Raw genomic sequence first — 19,458 nt, 5'->3', positions numbered from 1 at the left:
CTGAAAGGCAATGCTAGATGAGCTCAATAGTAGAATGCAGATAATAGAGAAAAGAATCTTGAAAATAGATAATACTAATTATCAAACTTAAATAACAGAGAAAAGAATTCGATAAAATGAGCAGAGACTCAGGAATCAGTGGAACAATATGGAAAATTTAATATGAATGGCATTTCATTCAGGGAGGAGAAAACAAAGAAATGGGCCAAAATAAAGCAAATTAAAACCCAGGAATCTCACTCCTGGGCATATACCTAGAGAAAAAGGTATACCTTTTTCAAAAAGGTTCATTCAAAAAGATGAACCCCTATGTTCACAGAAGCACAATTCACAAAAGCCAGGACATGGAAGCAACCTAAATGTCCATCAACAGAGGAATAGATGAAGATATGGTACATATATACAATGGAATATTACTCAGCCATAAGAAAGAACAAAATAATGCCATTTGCAGCAACATGGATGGACCCAGAGATTTTCATACTAAGCAAAGTAAGCCAGACAAAGATAAATATCATATGATATCGCTTATATGTGGAATCTAAAAAAGGAGTACAAATGAACTTATTTACGAAACAGAAGTAGAATTACAGATGTAGAAAGCACACTTATGCTTACCAGAGCATAAGAAGAGGTGAGGGTAAATTGGGAGATTGGGACTGACATATACACACTACTATATTTAAAGTAGATAATCAACAAGGACCTACTGTATAGTGCAGGGAACTATAGTCAATACCCTGTAATAACCTACAGGGGAAAAGAATCTGAAAAAGAATAGATAGATGTATAATGTATAACTAAATCACTTTGCTGTACACCTGGAATTAACACAACATTGTAAATCAACTATACTCCAATATAAAATTAAAAAAATTTAAAAAAAGAATGCCACTTCTTAACTCCTTATAGAAGCAATTCCAAGTCTGCAAATAAAGCCCTAGCACAAAGAAATATAAATATAAGACGACACAGGAAGGGAACAGAGAATCACAAAATCTAAGACTTGCCAAGAAATTAAGAGGTTATTTTTCTCTGCCATCCACTGCTGGAATTCTTATCATAGTTTCCCCAGCAAGTCATCATGTATTTATTATTTGCGGACATTCAATGACAAGGAATTCACTGTCACACAAGGCATTTTACTCTACTGTTATAATCTCTGAATTTCTAGGAGATTCATCCTTAAAGTTAGGCAAAATCTAACATCTATTTAGAGTGCTTGGGAAATCTGGGCAACTGGATTCCCTCCTGTATCTAGATTATCTTTGCAAAAGTTTAAGGTTGTGTTCGAATCTCTCTTTAACCTTACTGTGTCGAGACAGCACAGTAACCTGTGTCCTGCTTACTTCTGTGGGTCTCCACAGTTCCTGATTCTGTGCAGGGGGACTAATTAGTGACCCAGAGAATCAATAGAAGAATGAAGAGATGAGCACATATCTTAGTCATGTCCCTATAGGAGAAACACATGGCAGGAAAAGCCCAGCATTCAGAATCACTGAGTCCTCCAGCACTGCCTACTATAGCCAGAGGTCCCTAGAGCAATCAGGATGGGGTGAGGTGGGGGGCGGGGCAGATAGTGATTCTCTGAGATTGAGTGAGGAGAGGGAGGCACCCCATTACTAACCTTGACTTGGACACCCATTTCCTGTATCCTAGACTGAGCTGCAAGGCCTATACTTTTACATTAGCTCTGAGATCTAAGTTTAAACAAACAAGGCTAAAAGCTTAAACCCTGCATTTAGCCAGGGTTTAAAACATGTAAATGCCTATGGGGTCAGGTAATGCCTTCAATGAAGTGAAGTTTTAGAGTAAAAGAAAATAGGGGATGAGGCAGAATTCAAGAATGCCTTCCCAACCAACAACGGCCCATTAAATAACACAGGGAAGTATTCTGCGATAACCTATAAAGGAAAAGAATCTGAAAAAAATAGATGTATATGTATGTCTAACTGAATCACTTTGCAGGACACTTGAAACTAACACAACATTGTAAATCAACTATACTTCAATTAAAAAAAAAGAATGCTTTCCCAATTAAATAAAGTTATTTAAAATATGCTGTCTTTCAAAAAATAAATAACACTCTTAGTTTAGACCTTATGGCTAAGAATACCTACTAGACTTGGGGAGGGAAGATTGAATCCCAGCTTTCTTACTTGCTGTGGGATTTTAAGTGAGTTATGTAATGTCTGTCTATATGCCTCAGATTCTGCAATTTTAAAATAGTGATTATATTAATACCACTGATCATACAGGATTATTGAGAGGCTTAAATGTCATATACATTAATTAGAATAGTGCCCAGCATAGAGTGTAATATCTATATTATAATAGAGTATACGGAGCAATTTACATGTAATCTGATATAGCTATTTTTGTCACACATGGTCTGTATCCATAAGTACCACCCTGAAGGTACAAATGTGCCTGAAGAACTAAACACAAAAGGTGCTTTGGGGGAAGTCTTGCACCTCAGTGCTCTGTAACCATCTGACTATAGGCCAGTCACATCAGAGGAGGATGGTGTAGTTTAGAGGAAAGATTGCTGGGCTGACTATCAAGACACCTGGCATTTGGTCCCAGCTGTGTCATGAATTAGCTGGCTGGCCTAGGTTAATCCGTTAATCCATGCATCAGTGTCCTCAGCCAGCCTTATCGACCTTACAGAGACATTATAGGGGCAAGATTTAAAAACTGACTTTTTGCTATAATGGTCCTAATCCTACAGAGTTCTACTGATAAACAGGAGCTCTAGTAACCCGTAATGTTTTCCTTTTCTCTTGCAGAGTCTTCAAGACCAGACAGTCTTAGGTGACAATTCACTATTCTAGTTTCTCTATCTCCTTTTTTTCTTCCCTCCCACGTTGCTTTTAGAAAGAATGAGTCCTGATTTGGGGAAAGACAACGGTGAAGTAGAGGGACGTGGAATGCATCCCTCTCCACAGATGCATTGGGAATGCACCAAAGGAGGCACTAATTCCCACAGAGAACCAGCTGAACACCAGCAGACGGCCTCGGACACCAGAAAGGGCCGCAAGGATCCCGACATGACCAGTAGGGAGGCATCTACGACGGCTCAAAGAGGGTGAAGCGGCAGAGCTGTGGCAGACGGGAGGGAGTGAGAAACACATGGAGGGTCCGCACTGCAGCTCAGCCTTCCCGGACTGAGACGTCAATCCATAGCTGAACAGAGGATCCGGGAGCAGGAGCGAGGGAACCGGAGAGCCGGTTCAGGGTGAGAAACATTATTGCCAGTAAGGTGATGGACCGACCGAGAGGACATGAGGGAAGAGGTCCACTGCGAGGAGTGCCTACCCCTGAGAGCTGCACGGCCATGATGCCGGCTGGATGCTGCAGGCTCACAGGCAGGGGGTGGGGGGAGGAGCCGTGCACATAGCCTCTCTCTCTCTTTCGGTTCCTCTGCAACAGGCAGTGGAGAGATGCCCTGTGGGCCACCTAAGGCACTCAGGGATAACAAATACCCTCAGGCACTCAGGCGGGGCTGGATTAAAACCCCTTGGAACACGGCAGCAGGGAGGCTGCAGAGAAAAAAAAAAAAAAAAAAAACCAGAGAGAGGCCCAACTCTGAGACTTTCTGTTTACACCTGAGCCACCCGCGTCCCTCTGCAACAGGCACCTCCAAGCCCGACTGAAACAACAGTGCACCACTGCTCACTCACTCCCAGGGAAAGGAGCCACTATTGTACCCTCTCCCTCCCCACACACCAACGCTTACAGATGAACAATAAAGGAAGCTCTGCTGGTCACAGAATAATGCAAAAAAATCCAAGCCAAGGAGAAGGACACTTACAGCTGAGACTCTAAGGAAACAGAAATATTAGTATCAATCCTATTGAACTGGTCCATTCTGTGATCAGTTCTGGATTTTTTTTTCCTTTATTAATTATGATCTTAGTCCTAAGGGATCTACAAGTTTTATAACATAATTTTTAAATGCTATTTTTTGTTCTATTTTTATTTTTTTGCCTTTTTATAAACTTCCATTTCTAGCTAAGTTTTTGGTAGTACAGACAATATATCTCTCATACTTTCCTTTCATCCCTATCTTTTATACATTTTTATTCCTTTCTTTTTATTTGCATATTTCCAATCACACTATGCTCTTCTGTTCCCCTTTCTTCCATCCATTTTTAGTTTATTTTATCTTAACATACTTATAAGCAACACTGTCGGTCTGCTCAGACTCCTTGCTCTATTCTCCAGATGACGCACTGCCTTGGTATTTAATATTAGGTTTTTGTCTTTATCTTAGTTCTTAGTACAATTGTCTAATTTCTTTCTGAGAATCTCCATTCTGTCTGGTGCTACTCTAGCTCTTTTTTGTATTTGATCCTAGCTTACAAAATCTCCCTGGATTAGTGTTTGTATGTGTAAGGTGTTATTTGTTTGTTCGTTTGCTTTTGCTTTTGTCTCTGATTTGTTCTGTTTCAGTTGTCAATTCCTGTTTGGTTTCTCTTTGAATATCTCATAGCATACTGGGGTTCTGTCAGGTCTTTCCAGAGCCTTATGTCCTAATGGATTCAGTAATTGTGTGTCTTATACATGTATGTATTTCCTAAACTTAGTATTTGTTTAACCCAACACTTGGACATTAGTCTGAGGCTTGGACAGTCTTTTATAAACACCTCTATTGCCAGGACAGGCAACCCCAAAGGTTTGAACAACTATGAGGAAACAAAGGAGCAGGCAAAGGAGCAGGAAAAAACCCTACAAGACCAAATAAATGAGGAGGAAATAGGAAAAATGCCTGAAAAAGAATTCAGATTGATAGTAAAAATGACACAAAATCTCAATAACAAAATAAAGTACAAGAAACAGTTCATAAGAACTCAGAAAAACAAACAGCAATGGATAACAAAATAACTGAAATTAAAAATACTCCAGATGCTATAACCAGCAGAATGACGGAGGCACAAGAACGAATAAGTGAGTTGGAAGATAGAATGGGGGAAATAACTGCCACAGAACAGGAAAAAGAAAAAAGAATAAAAACAATAGAAGACAGTCTCAGAGTCCTCAGTGATAATATTAAGCATACCAACATTCGAATTATAGGCATCCCAGAAGAAGAAGAAAACAAGAAAGGGTCTGTTAAAATATTTGAAGAGGTTCTAGTGGAAAACTTCCCCAACATGGGAAAGGAAATAATGAACCAAGTCCAAGAAGCACAGAGAGTCCCATACAGAATAAACTCAAGGAGAAATACACCAAGGCACATATTAATCAAACTAATGACAATTAAACACAAAGAAAAAATATTAAAAGCAGAAAGAGAAAAACAACAAACAACATAGAAGGGGAAACCCATAAGGATAACAGCTGATCTATCTACAGAAACTCTGCAGGCCAGAAGGGAATAGCAGGATATACTGAAAGTCCTGAAAGAGAGAAACCTACAGCCAAGAATACTCTACCCAGCAAGAATCTCATTCAGATTTGAGGGAGAAATCAAAAGCTTTGCAGACAAGCAAAAGTTAAGAGAATTCAGCACCACCAAACCAGCTTTACAACAAGTGCTAAAGGAACTTCTCTAAGTAGGACACACAAGAAAAGGAAAACACCTACAAATACAAACCCAAAACAATTCAGAAAATGGTAATTGGAACACACATGTCAATAATCACTTTAAATGTAAATGGATTAAATGCTCCAACCAAAAGACACAGACTGGCTGAATGGATACAAAAATAAGACCCTTCTATATGCTGCCTACAAGAAACCCACTTCAGACCAAGGGATATATATAGACTGAAAGGAAAGGGATGGAAAAAGATATTCCTTGCAAATGGAAGTCAAAAGAAAGCTGGAGTAGCAATACTCATATCAGACAAAGTAGACTTTAAAGTAAAGACTATTACAAGAGACAAGGAAGGAAACTCCATAATGATCAAGGGATCCATTCAAGAAGAACATATCACAATGGTAAATATCTATGCCCCCAACATAGGAGCACCTCAATACATAAGGCAAATGCTAACAGCTATAAAAGGGGACATCGACAGTAGCACAATAATAGTGGGAGACTTGAGCACCCCACTTACATCAATGGACAGATCATCCAAACAGAAAATAAATAAAGACACACAAGCTTTAAATGACACATTAGACCATCCCGACTTAATTGATATTTATAGGACATTCCATCCAAAAATGACAGAATACACTTTCTTCTCAAGTGCACATGGAACATTTTCCAGGATAGATCACATCTTGGGTCACAAATCAAACCTCAGCAAATTCAAGAAAATTGAAATCATATCAAGCAACTTCTCAGACCACAATGCCATGAGACTAGATATCACTTACCGGAAAAAAACTGCAAAAAATACAACCACATGGAGGCTAAACAATTCACTATTAAACAACCAAGAAATCACTAAAGAAATAAGAGAGGAAATCAAAAAATATCTAGAAACAAATGACAATGAAAACACAACAACCCAAAACCTATGGGACACAGCAAAAGCAGTTCTAAGAGGGAAGTTTATAGCAATACAGTCCTACCTTAAGAAACAAGAAAATTATCGAATAAACAACCTAACCTTACACCTAAAACAATTAGAAAAAGAAGAGCAAAGAAATCCCAAACTGAGCAGAAGGAAAAAATCATAAAGATCAGAGCAGAAATAAACGAAAAAGAAAGGAAGGAAGCAATAGCAAAAATTAATAAAGCTAAAAGCTGGTTCTTTGAGAAGATTAACAAAATTGATAAACCATTAGCCAGACTCATCAAGAAAAAAAGGGAGAAGATGCAAATCAACAGAATTAGAAATGAAAAAGGAGAAGTAACAACGGACACCTCAGATATACAAAAGATCATGAGAGACTACTACCAGCAACTAGATGCCAATAAATTGGATAACCTGGAAGAAATGGATATATTCTTAGAAAAATACAATCTTCCAAGACTGAAACAGGAAGAAATAGAAACTATGAACAGACCAATCACAAGTACAGAAATTGAGGCAGTGATTAAAAATCTTCCAACACACAAAAGCCCAGGACCAGATGGATTCACGGGCGAAAACTATCAAACATTTAGAGAAGAGCTAACACCTATCTTTCTCAAACTCTTCCAAAATATTGCAGAAGGAGGAACACTCCCAAACTCATTCTATGAGGCCACCATCACCCTGATACTAAAACCAGGCAAAGATGTCACAAAAAAAGAAAATTACAGGGCAATATCACTGATGAATATAGATGCAAAAATCCTCAACAAAATACTAGCTAACAGAATCCAACAGCACATTAAAAAGATCATACACCATGATCAAGTGGGGTTTATCCCTGGGATGCAAGGATTCTTCAATATACGCAAATCAATCAACGTGATACATCATATCAACAAATGGAAGGATAAAAACCATATGATCATCTCGATAGATGCAGAAAACGCTTTTGACAAAGTTCAACAGCCATTTATGATAAAAGCTCTCCAGAAAATGGGCATAGAAGGAAATTACTTCAACATAATAAAAGCCATATATGAAAAACCAAAAGCCAACATCATTCTCAATGGGGAAAAACTGGAAGAATTCCCTCTAAGAACAGGAACAAGACAAGGGTGTCCACTCTCACCATTATTATTCAACAGGATTTTGGAAGTGTTAGCCACAGCAATCAGAGACGAAAAAGAAATAAAAGGAATCCAAATTGGAAAAGAAAAAGTAAAATTAACACTCTTTGCAGATGACATGATATTATATATAGAAAACCCGAAAGACTCTACCAGAAAACTGCTAGTACTAATTGATGAATTTAGTAAGGTAGCAGGATACAAAATTAATGTGTAGAAATCTCTTGCATTCCTATACACTAACAACGGAAGAGCAGAAAGAGAAATTAAGGAAACTCTCCCATTCACCATTGCAACAAATAGAATCAAATACCTAGGAATGAACCTGCCTAGGGAGGCAAAAGAACTGTATGCAGAAAACTATAAGACACTGATGAAAGAAATCAAAGACGACACAAACAGATGGAGGGACATACCATGTTCCTGGATTGGAAGAATCAACGTAGTGAAAATGTCTGTACTACCCAAAGCAATTCACAGATTCAATGCAATCCCGATCAAATTACCAATGGCATTTTTCACAGAACTAGAGCAAGAAATCTTACGATTTCTATGGAAACACAAAAGACCCTGAATAGCCAAAGCAATCTTGAGAAGGAAAAATGGAGTTGGTGGAATCAGGCTTCCTGACTTCAAACTCTACTACAAGGCCATAGTGATCAAGACAGTATGGTACTGGCACAAAAATAGAAAGGAAGATCAATGGAATAGAATAGAGAACTCAGAAGTAAGCCCAAACACATATGGGCACCTTATCTTTGACAAAGGAGGCACAAGTATACAATGGAAAAAAGACAGCCTCTTCAATAAGTGGTGCTGGGAAAATTGGACAGCAACATGTAAAAGAATGAAATTAGAACACTTCCTAACACCATACTCAAAAATAAACTCCAAATGGATTAAAGACCTAAATGTGGGCCAGACAGTATAAAACTCCTAGAGGAAAACATAGGCAGAACGCTCTATGACATCAAAGCAAGATTCTTTTTGACCCACCTCCTAGAATCATGGAAATAAAATCAAGAATAAACAAATGGGACCTCATGAATCTTAAAAGCTTTTGCACAGCCAAAAACACCATAAACAAGACTAGAAGGCAACCCTCAGAATGGGAAAAAATAGTTGCCTATGAAACAACAGACAAAGGATTAATCTCCAAAATATACAAGCAGCTCATGCAGCTTAATACCAAAAGAGCAAATAACCCAATCCACAAATGGGCGGAAGACCTAAATAGACATTTCTCCAAAAAAGACATACAGATGGCCAACAAACACATGAAAAGATGTTCAACATCACTAATCATCAGAGAAATGCAAGTCAAATTCACAATGAGGTATCACCTCACACTGATCAGAATGGCCATCATCACAAAATCCAGAAACAACAAATGTTGGAGAGGGTGTGGAGAAAAAGGAACTCTCCTGCACTGTTGGTGGGAATGTAAGTTGGTACAGCCACTATGGAAAACAATTTGGAGGTTCCTTAAAAACTACAAATAGAACTACCATATGATCCAGTAATCCCACTCCTGGGCATATACCCAAAGAAAACCATAATCCCAAAAGAAACATGTACCATAATGTTTATTGCAGCACTCTTTACAATAGCCAGGACATGGAAGCAACCGAAATGCCCATCAACAAATGAATGGATACAGAAGATGTGGCATATATATACAATGGAATATTACTCAGCTATAAAAAGGGATGAGATGGAGCTATATGTAATGAGGTGGATAGACCTACAGTCTGTCATACAGAGTGAAGTAAGTCAGAAAGAGAAAGACAAATATTGTATGGTAACTCACATATACGGAATCTAAAAATGGTACTGATGAACTCAGTGATAAGAGAAGAACAAGGACGCAGATGCAGGGAATGGACTGGAGAACTCGAGGTTTGAGGGGGGCGGGGGGTGAAGGGGAAGCTGAGATGAAGCGAGAGAGTAGCACAGACATATATATACTACCAACTGTAAAATAGATAGCCAGTGGGAATTTGTTGCATAACAAAGGGAGTTCAACTGGAGGATGGAAGGTGCCTTAGAGGACTGGGACAGGGAGGGTAGAGGGGACTCAAGGGAGGGTTGGGGGGGGAGTTGAGGGAGGGAGGGAATATGGGGATATGTGTATAAAAACAGATGATTGAACTTGGTGTACCCCTCAAAAATAATAAATAAATAAATAAAATTAAAAAAAAAAAAAGAAAGAATGAGTCCTTTAGAGTTAGCCATTGTTATTATCATTGTAAATCAGGCCTGATTCAACCCATAGGTCCACACATCTCTCAATTTTCCATGTCATAAATAGCTGGAAAGCAAGATGACACAAAGAAGAAGAAACTCAAGAAAAAGTAGAGCAGGAGAAATTTCTAGTTTTCATCTAAGGTCTAGAGATGGCACAAGGTGTATCTGCAGCTTCCTGTATATCCCACTACAGTCCATCTCTGTCATGGATGGTGCAAAATCCCAAATTCATCTCAATATATAGCAGGTTACAAAAGGAGAAAAGATATTCTCAACCATAGGAAAGTGTTCCTTGAGACCACACTACAGGGATCTCCACATCCGTCCTCTTTGCCTGTTCCAACCATTCTTTAGGATTTTGATCTCAGAGTGTCCCTGGCCGTGACTCCATAAGCAGTCCTCATCACTGCAGGGTGGAATTAAGTTGTTTGAGGAGCAAACCTGGCTTCTGCTAACAGCCATCAAAACTGATGGTTCAACTTTCCTTGTATGAACTGATTTCCAGCCCCTTTATCGTTTTAATCTTCACATACTTCCTTTTGTCCACATGCTTTCCAAAATCTGGTTCTCAGAACCAAGCCCCATACTTCACAAGGTTATGACTCACATATACTACTCTTCTCTAAGACCGAGGCAATCAACTTCTATTAATACAGCCTGCATTTATGCCTGTTGTTTTAACAGCCCTTTTGAAGGGTTCTGCAGCAAAGATAACCGGATATATGCAACAAGTGTCCTTCTGAAAATCAGATATGCTGATGATCTTCTCCTTTACCTTTAGTGGATTCCAGCACAGAATAAATAATACGAATAACTGCTACACAGTTGAGGCAAATTAAAGTCAAGGCGTTTGAGACTTCAGCAGTTAATTGACAGGGACCTGAATATCAATTGCGACTCATAAAGGTAAAGCACAATCAAAGGCTGGCCTGGAGATCTGGAAAGAAGCTGCCCAGGTGGGACCTCATTTAGGCTGAAATTACGCAGAGCTGGAGGGCATGTACTGGCCCTCCAACCCAGAATGACTTTTCATCAGGCCATCAGAACTCACCATTCTTGCAGAGAAGGACAGCCAGGAAGTCCTGAGAAGAAGAGTTGATATAGAGCAAGAGGCTGGGTGCTTGGGCTGTCACAAAGCTCAGTGCAATGTTTTCTTTGGATGGGGCGGCATCTGTGTAAATCGCTGAGGAAGAGAAGCTTACATTCTTGGTCACTGGGTAGGGGTCTTGAAACATGTAAGTCACTGAAGTGCCATCCTCAAAAACAGCAGAAACCTCTGCAAAAGATCAGAGGGGAAAGCACACTTTAAACCATTTAGTTGACCCTTCAGGACAGCCCTCATTGCTTGTTGCAATGCACCCGTTGCTGTGCTAGAGTTTTTACATGAATTATAGAATATGCTTCCCACAATAATTTTGAAGTGGCAGAAATCATCATTCCTATTTATAAAGGAGAAACATAAGGCTTGCTGGTGTTTAGCACCTTGAACAAGGTTGAGTGGCTAGAAGAGAGAGCTCAGATTTGCATTGTGAAATGTAGTTCCAGTTTCACATATATTTGCAGAGTAATTACCACATGTCAGGCTGATTTCTCAAAAAGCAAAGATGAGATGTCCTTGCCTCCTGCATAGTAGAGAGAAATTGCACCGGGATTATCTTACTTGCAAAAGTGAAATCCTAACAATTCTGTTTTATGTTTTTCTTGTGGGTCAAGAGGGTACTGAGTAGGCTCAAAACTACTGTGAGTAGGACATTAGGGAGGAAAGTAATTCTCTATGGTGTCGGGTAAAGTGTGAGGATCCGTGGAAATGGAGGAGAGGAAATCTGTGGAAACAGCAGAAAGGGCATAGGTATCAAACCCCTGGACTCATTATTTTATTTTATTCATTTTTAATTTTTTTTTGTCTGAAGGAAAGTTAATTTACAATATTGTGTTAGTTTCAGGTGTACAACACAGTGATTCAGTTATACATATATATGTATCTATTTTTTCAGATTCTTTTCCCTTATAGGTTATTACAAAATATTGACTAGAGTTCCCTGTGCTATACAATAGGTCTTATTGTTTATCTATTTCATATATAGTAGTGTGTGTATATTAACCCCAAACTAGTCATTTATCCCTCCCCTCTTTCTCCTTTGGACTCAATTATTTTAGATATCTAGGAATTGGTTTTCAATTCCAAAAAAAGAGCAAAGACTTGGGCAAATAGGGCCTCCCACGAGAAACAATTCCTAAAGCACAGCACAGAGGATATAGATCTGCCATCGCCATTGGGAAAGGAAGCCTGTACAGATTGATGACATTCAATTAGCAGGAACAGACGTCACCCAATCTTCCCTGCATAACCTCTTCACTCCAACTGCTACTTCAACTGCTTCAGCGCTGGATCTGAAGCTTCCCTTGACTTCATACTAGCTGTGTGGTTCCAAGCAAGTTAGTCAACCCTATGGAGACTGTTTTCTCATCTGGCAAACGGGAAACATCACACCTCCCTCGACAATATTTCTGGGTTGATAAATGAGAGGATGTGTTAAAGCCCTGAAGAGATTTACCACTACAGTTTAAACTCATAGATTCTCCATATTCGAGGGGATTTAACCTCAATCTATACAAATGTTCATCATAAAACATATCTGTTTAATGACTGAACATGCATCCAAGTGCTGGGATATTTTCTTCTTTCAATCGGTGCTGTTAAGTTCACTTTTAATTTTGTCCCTACACCGTACCGGCGTATGGAGCAAAGGTTTCCCAGTAAAACAACAGAGCTTAGATCTGGCAGCTAACCTCTGGTATAAAAATAGCACATGAAACATGAATCTATTTTTTCCTTTTTTAAAAAAATTGAAGTACAGTTAATTTACTGAGTTGTGTTAGTTTCAGGTATCCAGCAATGTGAGTCAGTTATGTATACATATATATCTATTTTTTTCAGATTCCTTCCCCTTATAGGTTATTATAAAATATTAAGTATAGTTCCCTGTGCTGTACAATGAATGGGTCTTTGTTGGTTAAAAAAAAAAAAAACATATGAATCTATAGTGGCATAATTAATTACTCTTTTTCCTGAATGATAGGTTGACTATCCCCAATTCCCCATGGAATTCTCCGATTGAGTTGGCGGCACCTAGAACATAATCAAACCTGGCTTTTGCTTCCTAATTTTACTGCAGATTTGTTCTACCTTTGTGAAAATTCTATAACAGCCTGTCACGGTGCCAAAAAAATTAAAGTTGCATATTCATGCATATTACTTAGCAGACTGGGAATACCGGCTCCTTTTCACTAAAGGTTCAGAGAAAGTGTTTTGCATTTCTCCTGCAGGTTAGAACATCATCGGTACTCCTGATTACAAAAATCTGTGCAAAAACTGGTGACAGTGAGGATTCTAGTTGACCATCAGCTGGATTCAAGCACTTTTCTTAAGTGAATTTCCTCGGGGACATTTGGCCTGCATTTTGAGCTGCTATCTCCTGATTGACAGAGTTATGGCTTTTATGGGATGTTTGTGTGTATGTTCAAATGTAAATATGTGTCACATCATTCTGTTGTGAATAGTGTATTAGATATGGGTGTTCATATTACATTTTTTTCTTTATACTTAGGACAGGAAATTAAAATGAAAAGCACTTTTTAACCTAGAGATGTCCTACCAAATTTCTGTCTTCCCTCCTCCCTTAGCCACAGCTGTAAATATTTTTATTATTTAAATATTGTGAATTTCAACCTAAAACTAAATCCAGCAAAACACCTGTTTTTGATTATTCTTTCAGGTTCTTTTCTTTTATAATCTAAGAGTTTGAGCTCTATGATCATATTTAAGCTCTCTGATTGATTTATCTAAACATTCAAAGCCACTGGGCTAAATAGAAGAAAAATCTTCATTGGAAGGCGATTATTATCAATGACCATCTTGCGTCTCCAGGGGCACGATAACAATATTAGCTACATCATTTGAGCACCTGCCTGGTGGAAGGAACCGTGCCGATTAGACTCTGAGAAGACAGGACACACAGGAAAAGAAATAAGACTGATAGACAGAGGCCTGGGATGTGATGTGTGAGTGACAGAGACACTGAGTCCCAGAGTTGGATGCCTCTGTGGGCGGGAGTAGTCTGAGAACACCTGAAAGAGGAGGTATTGGTATTGACTAGGTCTTAAAGTGTGCAATCAACCCAGAGCAGATGCTAGGAGACAGGCTGGTGCTGGAGAGAACATGTATCTCTGAGGCAGCCTCGGAGTCAGACTGACCTGGGCCTGGGCCCTGGCTGTGCCTTCTCCTGCTCTCTCACGAGATGCTATCAACCGCTAGCTGTTCAAACACAAGCAGGGATGAATTCAATCCCATGGTAGGGAGAAGTGTTGGAAGAAAGGAGGTAAAGGAACAGCACATAGTAGGAACTCAATAAACAACAGCTGGTCTTAATAATAGAAATAGATTTAGAATTAGAATAAGTATAAAGACCAGGCCTTAATGAATAGGCTGGCAGTTCTGTAGAAGTCAGTCAGACTGTAATTAATTTAGAAACACTTCAAACAAACTGCAAATAAATGAAGGAAATGGGAATTTGAATGCTGAGTGGATATTTCATAATATTAAAAAAATTATTAAAATTTTCTTATTTCTTAGTATAACAGTCCTATGGATACATGTTTTAATGATTCCTTGTCTTTTAACAATGCATATTGCAATATTTATAGAAGAACTGATGTGATATCTGGAATTTGTTTCAAAATAATAAAAGAGGAAGAGGGATGTTAGCTTATAGATGAAGTAAAAATGATCATGAGTTAATAATTGTTGGAGCAAAGTGTTGGATGCAGGGGGGCTTCTGAAACTCTTCTCTCTACTGCAGTGATTAATTGAATTTTTTGTAATAAAAAGTAAAAAAATATATATATATATATATAAAAGTTGGCAGGAAGGTACATATTATAGAATTTTTTCAACAGGTTTTTGCCAATTGCTAGATTACCTAAATATACCTACTATTTTTTTCACTGAAATTCCAATATTAAGGAAATAATCAATACATGTTGTTTATCACAGCATTATTTATGTGCAAAATTTGGGATAATATAAAATTCCAAAACAATAAGAGTAATTACTGAGAGTTTATATGTCAGGCATTACCTTAATCGCTCTGTGAAGTACTCATTAAATGTCCATCACAATCTTTCATGAAGAATTCCTGAATTTTCCACATTTTACAGTTGAGAAAACCAAGGTATCGTGAGGTTGAATTACACAACCAGTGTTACACAGCGTACACAGTAGATGAGCCAAAATTGGAACACAGGCAGGTCTGGTACCAGAGTTCTACAACTGCTACACTAAAATGTTCTGGTGATGGAATGGGTTAAATACACAGAAGCAATTCCACCAGATGGAATATACTGCAATCATTAAAACTGATGACATTTTATATAGGAATGCCTATGAAATGAAATAAAGAAAATTCAGAATATAAAATGGAATGGACAGAATCATCTCAGCTACACTAAATGCAAAACAAAAAAGGGCTAAAAGAAAATCAGATTTTCTTTTTAATGGTTGTCTTTGAGTGATTAGGTTGATTTTTATTTTTTCTAGATTTCCAACTGTATTTTCAAATAGAATTCCAAATATATTATCTGATGTTTAATTCAAAATAAGTTAAATGATAGTCATACCTAGACTCCTCAGATAGTGGTTGTGGTGGTGGTGGGCTAAAGGCAGATGCACAAAAAATGGTGTTGGAACAACTTGGAAAGTCACAGGCAAAAGAATAAAGTAGGACCCTTACATTACACCATTTATAAAAATTAACTCAAAATGTATCACAGACTAAATGTAAGAGCTAAAACTATAAAACAGAAGAAAACATAGGCATAAATCTTGATGACCTTGGATTAAACAATGCTTTCTTAGATATAACACCAAAAGCATAACCAATAACAAAAAATAAATTGGATTTATCAAAATTAAAAATTTTATATATGCAGTTCATTGTATGTCAATTATATCTCAATAAAAGAAAAAAACAAAAAAAAAGGAGGAAAAAAAGAGGAAGTATTGGGGAACCTAACATTTAAAAAAAATTAAAACTTTTGTTTTTCAAAAGATATTGTCAAGCAAGTGAAAAGGGGAGAAAAATTTTGCAAATCATATATCTATTATGAAATCTATATTAAGAATATTCAAAAAATTCCTATGAGTGAACATTAAAAAGAAAAATAATCCAATTTAAAAATGGGCTAAAGATTTGAATAGATATTTCACCAAAGCAGATGCACATTTGGTCAACAAGTATATGAAACAGTGTTCACCATTATTAGTTATTAAAAAATGCAAGTCAAAATGACAATGCAATACTCTTTCACACGTTCACAGCAGAATGCGTTATTATGGAAATAAGATAGAAACAAGTGAGAATGTGGAGAAATTGGAATACTCATACTTGGCTGGTGAGAATGTAAAATGGAGTGGCTATTTCAAAAATATTTTGGCATTTCCTCGAAAAGTTAAACATGTATGTAATTACTATACTACTCAGAGATCCCACCTCTAGGTATATACACAAGGGAACAGAGCACATTAAGTCCATACCAAAAATATACATGAATGTTAATAGCAGCATTATTCATAATAGCCAAAAAAATGGAAATATTCCAGGTCCATCAACTGATGAATTGATAAACAAAACATGGTACATCCACACATTTCCTTTGGAAATAAAAGGAAATAAAAAACTGAAAAATCCACAGCATAGATGAACCTTGAAAACATTATGCTAAACCCTACTCAAACTGGGTTAAGAAACATACAGAATTTGTTGTTTAATTTAACATACTAGTATGGTCTTCAGGTAAGGTTTGATCTAGGAACCAAAACCATGTCACCAGGACTCTTTTCTTTCTTTCTAACCCCTAGAATCTGTCTTTGCTACTTGGCTTCACTCCTTGATGCCATACAATGTTTCCAACATTGTTAAGGTTTCACCCCTCTTAGTTCAAGTCCATGGGAAAGAAACACCTTTCTGGTTCTGTCATTGGTTTCAGTTAGCATTTAATTGTTGTAGTCATCTAAGAGAACACCTTTGTATTTTAATGAGATGCAATCTAAAATACTTAGGGGTAAAATGGTAAATATCTGGGTTTGCTCTAAGAAACCTCATTAAATATAAAGAAATAAGGGACAGATGAAGCCAGTGTGGCCAAACATATAATTGTTGAATCTGAAAGATGGGCACGTGGGGGCTCTCTATACTATTATTTCTACTGTAGGTTAATCTATAAATTTTCATAACAAAGATATATTTCAAGAGTCAAAAAAAAAGAAAAAAGAAAACATTATGCTAAGTGAAGGAAACTAGACACGGAAAGGCCACTTATTGTATGATTCTTTTTTTTTTTTTTTTTTTGAAAAATCCAGAATAGGCAATTCCTAGTGACAGAAAGTCAGATGAATGGTTTCCAGGGACTGGGGAGCAAGGTGAAGAGCTGCTAATGGATATGAGATTTCTTTGACGGACGAGGAAAACAGTCTAATATTATAGAGTGGTGATAGTTGTACAACTTTGTGAATACAGTAAAAACCACTGAACTATACATTTTAAAAGTGTGAATTTTTGGTATGTATAATACCAATAATAATAATAATAATAAAAAGAGAAACACACAAAACAGCAACAACAACAAAGAACCCTACATATTTGAATCTTATTAACACATTCCTGTACAGGATGAAATTAGGGTCAGAAAGGGGGAAAAGGAATCAAAAAATGCTGGATGAACCTCCAGCTCAGACACTTATTAGCAAGTCACTAAACCAAAGTGACAGTGTTCTCATGTGTTAAACGCACATATTACTGCTTCCCTCCTAGCTAGGGGATAAGGAATAAATGTTGCGATCAATAAGTACTAGCTAATTTGTGATTACCATTCCTTTGCATCACAACCAGAAACAGAAAGTGGGTCAACTGACTGTGGTTCTAGCCCAGTCACTTGTCATGGACAAATGCCCTTAATTCCATACCCGGTATGGCCAAGATTTGCACCCCCTAAAATATATGTGCCATGGAAAGTTAGCATAGAAGCCTCCCCCAATAGAGAACAGCCTTGTCTAGGACCATCTTGGAGCTAAGGGCTCCCATTTCAGTCCCAAGCCACATTTCTCAGAGGCAAACGACATTGCTCAGAGGCAACCGACATTGCTCAAAGATGCGGTTAAAAGGTTCATCTCACATACTTTGCAACCGCTGAATATAAAGGGACTCATTTCCTTAGATTTATGAAATGGGGGAAAAGTTCACAAATAGTGAAATATGAAGCAAGCTGAAAAGGCTAAGCAAATATCTGTCTATTTTTCTTATAGATCAGACTAAAACGTGGGGAGAGAGCACAGCAGATATTTCAACAAATACAGTTAAAAGAGGCAGTGGCATGGAGAGAAGATAATGAATAGGTGTTGTTTCAGAGAAAAGAACCAATGGGAAATTAGGCTAAATTTAGAGCAAGATGATCTATGAGGTGTGTGAACAATGTCCCTGGAGAAATGCAGAGAGGTCTACTGTTTTTCTTTATTTTTTTTTCCCTCCCAAACAGACACTTGGATATAGATCTTATAAAATAAGGCTGGTATACTTTAGGGACTGGGCTTGGTCATGCTTACTCTGCATTTGCTTATTCTAGCATGCAGGGCCAGTCTAAGGGTGGCACTCCAAATTTCAGGGGAAGTTATTCCAGAGACTTCCACCAGTGTGAAAACACAGGAGTACTTTGTTTTAGTTCCTATGAAAAGCCTAGTGGGATGGGACCTCCTTTATTTCAAGCTCCCACGCAGGCCTGCCTGACACTCTGTTGACCCTAAAATTTGTACCATTAATTTTCTCCCAAGGAGCACAATGCTTCCCGGCAATAACAAACAAGTAATTCAAACTAATTGGGGAGGAGGCCAGTGTCAATGAATGAAGAGCTTAAATGACAGGCCTTAAAAGAGAACACTGAGTGCGTTTTTCCCTATTGTCTTTAAGTTCCAAGAGTAAGTTGAACTAAAATAAAACGTTGTTCGTTAGGGGTGCTTGAAAAATGTGTTTCAATGAACTGACAAGAATTATTTGTAATTGCCATCATTGTTTGTATGTAAATAGTGTTTCAACGTGATTAAAACATTTTATTTTAATAGTTTAAATGTTGCTTTTGAAATACTGTTTACCTTCTTTGCTCAACAAACTATTTTTTTTCCATCAATAAAATAAACTTTAAAAAATGCTGTGAAGCTTGATAGTAAATCAAATCTTTTGTCTTTCTAGTTCAAAAATACTGAGTACTGATACCATATAATGAGTTTTTATAGTTTGTGGAGTGATCTTGAATTCATCTGGAGAATTTACACCATAACCATCATTCCTTGTTCAAGCTGTGTAGCCAACATGATTAGCTTTTGTCAGTGAAATGAATGAATAAGGTTAGGAGAGGGTGTGGAAAGGCATGGGGGGAGGGATTTTTTTTTTTTTTTTTTGGCTGCTCCGCATAGCATGTGGGATCTTAGTTCCTTACTTGACCAGGGATCAAACCCATGCCTCCATCAGTGGAAGCATAGAGTTTTAACCACTGGACCACAA

The 19,458-nt window shown here is 37.7% G+C and overlaps 1 protein-coding gene across 2 annotated transcripts in view; it reads right to left on the bottom strand.

Annotated features, from left to right (window-relative positions):
- The window catches only part of CNTNAP5 (contactin associated protein family member 5), an 893,955-nt gene that overhangs the window by 118,140 nt on the left and 756,357 nt on the right, over positions 1–19,458 (bottom strand). For both annotated transcript variants that reach the window (XM_057745525.1, XM_057745526.1), the window contains exon 19: positions 10,902–11,126. In XM_057745525.1, the coding sequence (XP_057601508.1) occupies positions 10,902–11,126 (225 nt within the window). The remainder of the gene's footprint in view (positions 1–10,901; positions 11,127–19,458) is intronic.

The sequence above is a fragment of the Hippopotamus amphibius genome, chromosome 8 (assembly GCF_030028045.1).
Source record: "Hippopotamus amphibius kiboko isolate mHipAmp2 chromosome 8, mHipAmp2.hap2, whole genome shotgun sequence".
Taxonomy (NCBI): Eukaryota; Metazoa; Chordata; class Mammalia; order Artiodactyla; family Hippopotamidae; genus Hippopotamus; species Hippopotamus amphibius.
The sequence above is the reverse complement of the archived record's forward strand: the minus strand, read 5'-3'. Positions and strand labels throughout refer to the sequence as shown.